At 31.8% G+C, this 11,203-nt stretch overlaps 1 protein-coding gene across 3 annotated transcripts in view; it reads right to left on the bottom strand.

Moving 5' to 3' along the window:
* Positions 1-11,203, bottom strand: part of LOC140445072 (uncharacterized) — a 49,728-nt gene that overhangs the window by 18,828 nt on the left and 19,697 nt on the right. The window contains exon 1 of one of the 3 annotated variants that reach the window (XM_072536864.1): positions 8-460. The exons of the other annotated variants lie outside the window; for them this stretch is intronic. Within the exon in view, the coding sequence (XP_072392965.1) occupies positions 8-323 (316 nt within the window). The 5' untranslated portion in view covers positions 324-460. Of the gene's footprint in view, positions 1-7; positions 461-11,203 lie in introns of those variants that run through there. 3 annotated transcript variants of the gene reach the window in all.

The raw sequence follows: 11,203 nt of genomic DNA, 5'->3' as shown, positions 1-11,203 counted from the left end.
CTTTTACCTGGTGATGATAAAAATAAACTCGGAATGACCCCTCGTTTAATTCCTCTGTGTCCGACTTCAACTTTATCTTCGGGTTTAAAATGTTTAGCGCATACACGAAAATGTTCGTAAACCTTAGTTGGTGTACAATTGTTTAATTGTTCGTCCTTAATAACTTTCAACCATTCAGAGAAAGTGTCCATTTGGTTTTTCGGATTTGGAAAACGAAGCCGACTGTTTTTCCTGTCCGTACAACTAGGAATACAACATTTTTGGCTTTTTCTTGTTTTTCGTTCCATTGCAAGGATGTTAAACCAGTGTTTTGCCCGTTCCATTGTAAGGATGTTAAAATATTGTTTTGGCTATTATTTTTACAATTGCATATAATTGCAACAGGAACAGAATACAAAAAATATAATAACCAGACTCTATATTCTTTGACCAGACCATAACAAATAAAGGTTAATCCCATAGATAAGGTTAATCCAGATCCGACACAGAACAAACGTCAACGTCATAAGTCTCCTGCCACCTGAGAGTCTTTGTAGTTAACTCTATGGACCGTGGAAGTGTGACGTCACAACTGTCAATTACTTTCCAAACAAAAGTTGAAATGTCCAATCTCAAGACTTTTTAATTTCTATAAAGTTAACATTTTGCTTCCTCTGCTGCTTTTTCTTTTAAGTATAGTGTTTTTAAGATAATACCATCATAATTCAGTGTTCTATTTCTATGAAATATAGTTTAAAAGTTTAAATTAAAGACATTCTAACCTTACTTTATTGATACATGCATTTTATTCTATTTTTATAAAACAACATGCTTTATTGTTTACACAACCTTGTAAAATTGTTGTAGTAACTATTAGAATACTTAGATATTGCAAAAAGCGGAAAGATTCTGTAAAAAAAATGAAAAAATAACGAAAAATACAAATTATCCACACTAAAAAAGGTTTGTTTGGAAAGTGAAACTGACATATGTCAATAAAATCTACGTCATCACTTCCACGGTCCATTGTAGTATACAATGACGTATAATCGATGCCTATAATAAATATATATAGTTCGTCCCAAACCCTTCTTTCAGTGCGTCATAGTTGATCGAATTCTCTCAACACAATAAACTAGAAGTGACAGAAAAAAACGCGAGTCTGTGATTATTATACATAGAACTTAGAAAATTATTTATCGTAAAGCTAATTCTACTTACGGATGTATAATTGGTTGGAGTTTAGAATACGCTAAATAGATATTCTATCAATGATGCGCATAAATATAATTTGACGCAGATTGTCTCGATCGTGACAGTACTTTCACAATGTCAACTGATAAAATGATAAATGTTATTCCAGGTTAGTATTATCAGACATTTTACAGTGAAAATTTAATTTTGTATTTATTGTCATAAAAATATTTTAAATATGCCGAGATATATCGAGAAAGAACAAAGACTAATATTAAAATTATTAAATTATTTTCAATTAGAAAAAGACAGATTACCATCCTGCAACTGTCAAATTTAACTAAAATGTCATGCAATAATTCTCGACATTCTTAAAATCCTATATGACCTCAAAATTAGTGACGCACTGTACAGTCTGTCCCAAACCCTTCTTTCAGTGCGTCACTAATTTTGAGGTCATATAGGATTTTAAGAATGTCGAGAATTATTGCATGACATTTTAGTTAAATTTGACAGTTGCAGGATCGTAATCTCTCTTTTTCTAATTGAAAATCATTTAATAATTTTAATATTAGTCTTTGTTCTTTCTCGATATATTTCGGCATATTTAAAATATTTTTATGACAATTAATACAATATTAAATTTTCACTGTAAAATCTCGGTTCGCTATCTCCAGTCCGAACTGTCTAGTGAATTTAGTAGTTATTTTTTTGCGAAGTTAGTTACTTTTTGACAGACTCGAAGTGGCTGGAAATTACTATACGTCCAAGCACACGTACTTATAGCCAATATTAATAGTAAACAAACTAAATAGTATATAAAATAGAACTTTACAAATTACCGACAATCAATATTTATTTGCACCATATATAATAAATAGTTATGTTAAATTATAACAACTAAAATATATATTTTAAATATATAATACCCAAAATGTTATGGGTTTAGTATACACTTCCACTATTCAGAATAATTCTTCTTTTTTCAAAGAAAGAAGTCTGCAATAGTAGTATACTTGAGCTATTAATACTGAGAAGTAGGAATTGTTGTGTTGTAGGTTTCCGACAATGAATCTGTCAAAATATGCCCGAGCTAAGCGAATGGAGTATAATACTACTAACCTGGAATGACAATTTTCATTTTATCAGTTGACATTGTGAAAGTACTGTCACGATCGAGACAATCTGCGTCAAATTATATTTATGCGCATCGTTAATTGGATATCTATTTAGCGTATTCTAAACTCCAACCAATTATACATCCGTAAGTAGAATTAGCTTTACGATAAATAATTTTCTAAGTTCTATGTATAATAATCACAGACTCACGTTTTTTTTCTATCATTTCTAGCTTAATGTGTTAAAGAGAATTCGATCAACTATAACGCACTGAAAGAAGGGTTTGGGACGAACTATAATATATATATATATATATATATATATATATATATATATATATATATATATATATATATATATATATATATATATCATACGTCATTGGTGGTAATGGACTTACAACGGTTGCCTACTCCGACTAACTAATGAACATTAAGCCCGAAATTATGTCACGAGATTACTGTAAGGTAGGCATCAGACTGCCCGACCGACCCACGGTTCGTAGACTTACTACGGTTGCCTCTTCCGCCTAACCAATGAACATGAAGCCCGAAACTGTACTCTTGTGACGTAATTCTTCCCCTTAAACTAATCAACACTGCAATCGACCTGCCCTCTACATTCAGTTTCAATCGCGAATAAATGGGTTTTGTATTCTTGTGTACTCTGGTGACGTAACTCAAGCATCACCACCCCAGTAGGAAGAGGCAACCGTAGTAAGTCTACGAACCGTGCGACCGACCACAACCAATCGTCCGACTTCGAACAACCATCTTTTGTATTTTTATTTTCAAACTCACATTACTCGTTCGTGGTTCGTGTTTCATCGACCGACCGTCAAAACGCCAGGAGGGTGTAGCAACATAAACACATTTTTGAAATATTATTTTACCGGACTTTTTGTAGAAAATTGAATTATGGATAAAATTAGTAGCGATAATTCTACTGATAAATTGTTTATCACTTATTTGATGTGGAGACGCCTTCGTAGGTGTAGGACAGTTTGGGTGCGTGACATTTTTTTAAAATACACCAACAAGGAGAATTATTTGTGTTATAATCCATTCTATTAAATTTCAAATTTATTATCGCATGAGCAAGCCCAAATTTTATAGGGTAATTACAAATTTTGAAATATCAATGGTCAATGTCATTACTCAGAACAGTATAAATGAATGCGAAATGTTCCATATTCATATTTTCATAGACTCGTAATGTTGGTCGATCGTGGACGGTCGGTCTCACCCAGGATGGTACAGAATAATTGTGAACATTTATATTTTGTTCCTCATAGGAATAATAGAATTTTCCTTCAAACCAGCAATATACAGTGATGAGTGTCTTACCACCCGGCTTTTTAACGTAAGAGATAGAAAGCACAGTTACCTTGTGAAATAAAAAGATTTTTTTTATTAATAATTTGAAATTATGCAAAGATCGTTTTGCTTTGAATCACTAAACAAAAACTAAAGTTAAAACCAAAAATCTTATTGACAAAACAGTATCGTCGTACTTTCGAAAATAAAGTAAAAACTTTTAAAGAATGTTTAAATAAGTAAAAATTCTACAAAAATAAAAAAATATCCGTGGCCACTAATCAATCGATTAGGAAAAGTCGCACCGAGATATTCACTGATGATGCGAGAATTATGTGCAGGACAACCATCGTGTTGAAACCATATGGAATCGAAAGGTATTGGTAAATTACAAAGGGCTGGGACAATTTCATTTTGCAGAAGTTCCAAGTATTTCCGCCCAGTCAACATACCGTCTATAAAAAATGGACCAATGACATAATTCCCTATTATGCCTCCCCAAACATTTACTTTTCGAAAACGCTGGGTTCGAGCGACATAAATCTGACGAGGATTTCCTCGAGATCAATACCTAGCATTGATTGAATTGTGACGGCCATGCAATGAAAACGTACATTTATCGGTGAACAAAACGTTCTCTAAAAAATGTTCATCTTGATGTGACATTTCCATTGCAGTTTGACAAAATTCTAAACGTCTATATTGATCCCCAGGGAATTGTTCGTTGGATTTATGAAGTTTATAGGGACGGTATCGATGTCTTTACAAAATTTCACCTACTCTAAATCTTGGAATTCCACATTGTTCTCCGAGACGAGGTGTTGATTGGGTAGGATTTTGCTCAATACTTGTACAAATCAAAGTGTCCTTTAGTTCCAAATCTGGATTTACTTCCCTTCGTCTGCGAACTCCTCTTGGATCGAACACGGATCCATAAGTAAAAAAATTACGTATAATAGACTGAATTGTTGATCGTGCTGGAGCCGGCCTATTTGGAAACATATTTACAAATTTTTGTCTAAAGTGTATTCGTTTACCAAATTCCCATCAGTAAACATGAGCACGTGTTGATATTCGCCGTCTCATTCGTCAAGAGGCGATAAAATATAATTTATTACCGTAAGCGAGACAGATTCTCATGTTACAGATCCCAATTCGCCATCATTTTAAATTCTAATTGTATCGTGTTGATTTTTAAGTTAATATATTGTGTTATATTTATGTTATAGTTATTGTTAAGTTATTTACTGGTCATGTTATTTTTTAGAGTTTAGTTTAATTGTGATATAATGATTAAATTTCAAGAAATTTTTACACTAACAGTTTCAAAAGTAAATATTTTTAAAAATCGTATGATACATAGGTCGTACATCAGTACGACCCTGTTTGGCTTACACGTGGTTCTATTGACGATTGGGCATTTGTAGAATGAATAGGGTTTAATCATGTTATCTGATAATCCATTCACATGCCAGACAACAATTTGCACTTTTTCCTCGACCGTTAAAATCCTTTTCACGAATTGTTTTTTCAATAAAAAGTTTCTGTTTACCGTAAAAAACGCTTCTCGATGTGTTATTATTTGATAACTTGAAGGCTTGATGATTTGGTTAGCTATAAAGCAGGTAGCTGTTCGCGCGCATCCATTCCAATGTCGGTAATTGTTTTGAAAATCATTACCTGTACAGAGGAATTGATATTAACACTGAGAATTTAGTGATGGATTTGACATTAAACAGTCTTCAATGGATTATTTTCCATTCACAACTGAAGACTGTAAAACTGGAATTGAATTTGAAATATTTTGTATTTCTATTTTATAAAATTGGAATAAGAATAAATTGTAAATAATGAGTTTTTCGAAAACTTGTTACCTAATATGTATCATATTTTCTATTATTTTTGATTGAGTAAAACAAAAATTTTACCCTTGGTGTGAATTGAACCCCAGTCTTCTTATCAATAGACAACGTCTCTAACTATTACGCTAACTCGACATACAACAATTGTTTTCGGACTGAACATACCTATTTAGTTTAGTCAAATATTTCAGTTGAGTTACTTTTATTATTAAATAAACTTAAAGATTTATAATTTAAAATCGCTACTAATTAATGTTTTTTACTATAATATATCTTAATATATTTAATCATTTATTCTAACATCAGAAATTATTAAAATAAAATATTTTCGAGGTCATCCGTATAATTATGACTGAAGTCAAATAGACACGTCTAATAACTAGCCTTATCTCGTACTATCTCACAACTTAATCTGTCTTCTATCCTTTCCGCTATTTTGCCGGGTGGTAAGACACTCATCACTGTATATTAACCTATCTGTTTCGGTTTTTTTTTATTATATTAGCTATTTGTGACGTCTGAACTACTGCTACTTTTGCACACCTATTTTGTTCTTTCAAAATGTTCATTCCATAAGGTTGTTTAAATGTAGTTGTAGCAGATGTAAAGGAATTCATTACATCAAACCAACTATTAATAAGCTCTAAGTTTTTGTGCTGCGATTTTTTTATCTCTGGCTGCATCTTGAAAATAATGTTTTAAGGCTGTTTCAGTTGTGTGAGATAGTATTTCTGCAGCAAGTGCAACGTTTTGTCTCCGCAATTTTTTTACCTCTAAATGATCTGAAGTCAGCTTATAGGTATATGGAACTTATTTCTGTTGTTGAAGCTTCAATTAGTTCTTTTAACAAATCTTTTTTCAATACACTTCCATCTTCAAGTTCAAATCCTGTGTCGATTAACCAGTTTCTTGTTCATTTTAGGAGATGAGGAGCCTCCCCCGCAATCAGACACGTATGCAACTACATTATATTTTACATTGTGCAACTCAGTAATTATGGTAGACAAAATATTGTCAGTCTTACTTGTATCAAAGCCAATATAGACTGGTTGCTTCCATTTATCAAAAAGTCCTCTTGTCATCACTACTTGCATGTACCTATGAGGGCCAACCACTTCATCCTCTTTTTGATCATATTCATACTGGGCACAGACTTTCATTTCATCATATGACAAGACCGTTACTTTTTGTAATTCACTTTTGGATTTTCCAGCAATATACATCACCTGAAGTACATCTAAGATTAATGTGTGCAGCCCATTTTTGCAAAGTTGATATTCCAGGTAATGGGTATTTCAGGGTATTTATTAGATATAGGTAACATCTTTTACTAAAATATCTTATTGTGAAAGCTTTTGAAATTTCTTCTATCGTCCATCATGCTCTTTTTTTTTTCACAATAATTTCAATTTCCTTTTTACTAAACATGTGACCAAAGTGTTTCAAAATCTTTTGCTCACTATCAATGTTTTTTTCTTTAATTATTTTATTTAATTCTACAATCCTCGTTCTGGTAGTATACAAATCTTGTTCATTTTCTTCTAATTTCTCTTTTAGTTTTTTGTTTTCTTCCAGCAAGTCCTCGTATTTTCGTTTTAAAATATCTTCCCCCGATTCTTTACTTGTACCGGATACATCAGACAAATCAATGGTTACAAGATTAGTTTTTTTCCCTTGTGAATGCACCTCTAAGCCTTCAATGAAAGCTGTTTCAATATGCCGTGTACTTATTACAACCGAACAACTCGAAGTAGAACTTGACTGAAAGATCTTTGAGAAAAGTTTATTTGACCTTGCTTCTAACTAAATATTTTAAGATATTAATTACAAGCTTAAAAAGGGATAATTCCTGGGAGTTGGCTGTATACCATATAGTTAAAAAAGTTGTGTTCCCGGTTAGCCATCCAATTTCATGTGCATACTGTCATGTAAATTAATATGTTCAAGTTGATTTTATCCGTTTCCCCAGTGCGACCGGGAAAATTGACTCAAAAGCAGTCTCTGCATCCCTGTCTAATCAGCCGGGTTTATCGACCACGTGTCCTTCTCATTGGTCATTTAGGTCACGTGGTCAATAAATCTGGCAAATTAGAAAGAGTTGCAGGGGCTGCTTTGCGTCGGTTTTCTCTGTCGCACTGGGAGAACGGTCTGGTATTGCAACGATCAGTCTATCTTGTATTATATGTCTATGGTTTCATCTATGTAAAACCAATGACGTATAATAAATAGACTCAGCATGAATACCTGTGTTTACGTTATTGTTATGACACGAAGTTGCACGAAGTTTACGATTTTTCACGAAGTGGCGTTGTGTTTGTTTATTTTAGGTGACAGGCAAATTTTATTTTACATTTTGAGGGTCATTTACTTAATATTTTATAGTCCTTTTCCATCACATTGATAGCACATTATGTATGCAAATCCTCAACAGGTCAAAAAACCATAGGCGTCACCCTATACTTGTTTTGAAATAAATAAAAAAAATTAATATTTTAAGATGCCGTCAACAATTCATTATCTTTTAAAAAATCTTTTGTAAAATAAGTGTCCACTAATCTCACTATACCCTTTTTGTGCGTAAAAAACGTCGGTATATATGCCACACGATTATTGTTAATTATACACGGGTGATTAACGAGAGAATTCAATGTTTCACGAAATAAATTAATGTAAACAGTAATTTAAAAGTGATTATTGTTTTCTATACAAGTTATCGCCTGACACAAAAAGAATGCCTTCTTTGAACGATTACCTGGAATTACTGATAAGGCTTCACTAATGACAGTTTAAGTAGTTTTTATGCCACATTACAGCTTATGACAATAATATAATATAATATTATATATTATAATATATAATATAATATAATATTAAATATACACGATGCACTTGTACATCAACGCCCTTTAAGTAATGTTCGTGAAATCGTTAACATGTGTTCAAATATGACAGGGGTTGGAGAAGCAACAATTTATAGATTCCTAAAAGAAAGAAAAGGAGAAACTGTTTCATCTCCCAAGAAGAGTGGAGGGAGTAAACCCTTGGAAATTGAAGAAATACATAAAAACATGATCAGATGCAGCGTCCACTCATTTTTTTTTAACAAAGAATTTCCAACATTGGACAAAATCCAAACATTAATTAGAGAAAACGAAGAGTTACCAATCATAAGCAACAAGAAATTATGGGGACTATTGAGAGAGATGGGATTTCGTTGGCAAAAGAATAGAAGAAAATCCGTTTTAATTGAAAAAGATTACATTGTATGTTGGAGACGAGATTATCTAAGAACTATTAAAAAGTACCGAGAAGAAGGGAAAACAATTTTTTATTTGGACGAGACTTGGCTAAATTAAGGTCATACTGTACCATATCTATGGGTTGATACAAATGTGAAAAGTTCCCGTCAGGCATTCATCGAAGGTGTATCTACTGGAATAAACAATATTCCCGTTGGAAAAGGACGCAGACTCATAATAACCCATATTGGAAACGAATACGGTTTTGTCAATGGTGGATTATTAAGTTTTGCATCAAAATCAACCAAAGATTACCACGAGGAAATGACTGCTGACCTTTTTGAAGAATATTTTGAGCAAATGTTGGATTTAATTCCAAAAAATTCTGTCATAGTCATGGATAATGCTAGTTACCATTCAAGACTAGCAGAAAAATTGCCAACAACGGCATGGACAAAAGGAGAGATAATCGAATGGTTGGATAAACACGCAATTGAGTACAAGGAGAATTCGACAAAAAAGGAATTATTACCTATTGTAAGGCAACATAAAGCAGCTTATAAAAAATATATAATTGATGAAATGGCATTAAACCATGATGTAATTATTTTACGTTTACCCCCATACCACTGTGATCTGAATCCGATAGAAAATATATGGTCTCAAGTAAAGAGTGAAGTCGGACGCAACAACAAAATTTTTAAATTAGAAGACTTACAACAATTATTAGAACATTCCTTATCAAAAGTAACTCTAGAAAATTGGAAAAATGCTGTTAGTCATGCTCACAAGGAAGAAAATAAAATGTGGAATTTGGATAATATGACTGATGCAATGCTGGAACCGGTAATAATTAACATTGGAGTTGAAGATTTCTTAGATTCTGAAGAAAGCAGTGAATCTGAAATGGAATTTGATTAAAATAATATTCATTTTTTTACAAATCGGCCCCTGTTACGGCCACAAATTATTTTATATATAACCAATAAAATAAACATCTTACATTTCTTGCAAATTCATTAGTACCTGTTCCTATCTCCATCACTCCGACACTGGCAACTTTATTTAGGGATTAGTAATCCTCAAAACTATTGTATTCTATTCTGCTTCAACCTTTATACCTGGTGGTCATACTCAATTTAAAATTTTTTGACAAATATCTATTTTTCATTGAGTCACCCGTATCAACAGTTTAGGGATTTGCATACATACATCAATACGATGGAAATGGACTATAGTAAAATGCAATTTAATTGTCTTGTTTGTAGTCGCGGAAGTTCGGAAAGCTAAAAATCACTTTTGAGGTAAGTCATTTTTGAAATATATATTCTTTTAGAAACATTGAGTTATGTGTTGATAGTCAGTGAAGGTGTTTTGTTTATTTAATAAATAGATTATTATACATTATACTGAATACTTAACAATTTCAGTTAAATGTTTTGTTTTTTGTTATTAAAATCATTTAAATATAATTTTTCTAACTAAGTTTTTTTTATACATTTCTTTTTGACTGTGAAAAATAAACTCATTATAAAATAAACGAGCACGCCAGTGTTCTAATAAATGGTATACCTTCAAGCAGGTCTTTCTCAAAGGAGACCAAAATTCATAAAAATGGCCTCTTAATATGGCCAACATATCCGGAAATGCAAAGGCGCCAAATTTAAATTTTACGGCACTTCACAATAATCGTTCTTAATTTATCTAATGGAATTAGTACAAAGTTTGAAAATTTTAATACAATGATTGTTTTAATTAGTTTTAAGACAATATTTCATGTTTTTTTATAAGGTCATAAAACAGTAGCTATAAAATATTTTTCAGAATGTGTCTTAGTTAGACAATAATTATTGTTAATTTTAGCAAAAAATGATCTTGATAAAAAATTGCGATTGTTATAAAACACCTTAAAATCAAATGAAATTTAAATTTTTCAAACTCTGCTTCTTTTTCGTGATATATAAACCTACCCGTTAGAGTATTGAAATTAACATCTAATAACATCCATAAAGAATTTGGAATTAGTGAAAAAATTGTCAAAAACAGAACAAGAAATATAAAAGAATGGAAAAAACTTGTACAAAGATTAGCTGGAGCATAATCAAGACAGAAGATGCTCCAACCTAGTCAGTCAGCCATATTACATCAATAGCCTAGAAATGCAATAACACATAATACTCTAATAGGAGGAATGGTATTAGAGAGAAAAAAAATAAGAGATTAAGTGTGTTATAAATAAAACAAAGTTTATTGTGCAAACCAATTATTTTAGAATAGAATAGAAATATGCTTTATTGTCACTGAAAATTGTACAATTTTATGGACAAAGCTTATAAAAAGTAAAAAAGCCAATAACAATTAAAATTTACTATAATTACTTAAATCGTCAATATCACAATATAAAAGATAATAAAATAAACATTCAGAGGGAAGAATCTAGAATATACAATCGATGGCGTTCTCAATAGCGGTTGCTTCGAGACGTTGCTACCGA

Source organism: Diabrotica undecimpunctata, chromosome 7 (genome assembly GCF_040954645.1).
Source record: "Diabrotica undecimpunctata isolate CICGRU chromosome 7, icDiaUnde3, whole genome shotgun sequence".
Taxonomy (NCBI): domain Eukaryota; kingdom Metazoa; phylum Arthropoda; class Insecta; order Coleoptera; family Chrysomelidae; genus Diabrotica; species Diabrotica undecimpunctata.
Note: the sequence above shows the minus strand (reverse complement) of the source record. Positions and strands in the feature narration are given on the sequence as shown.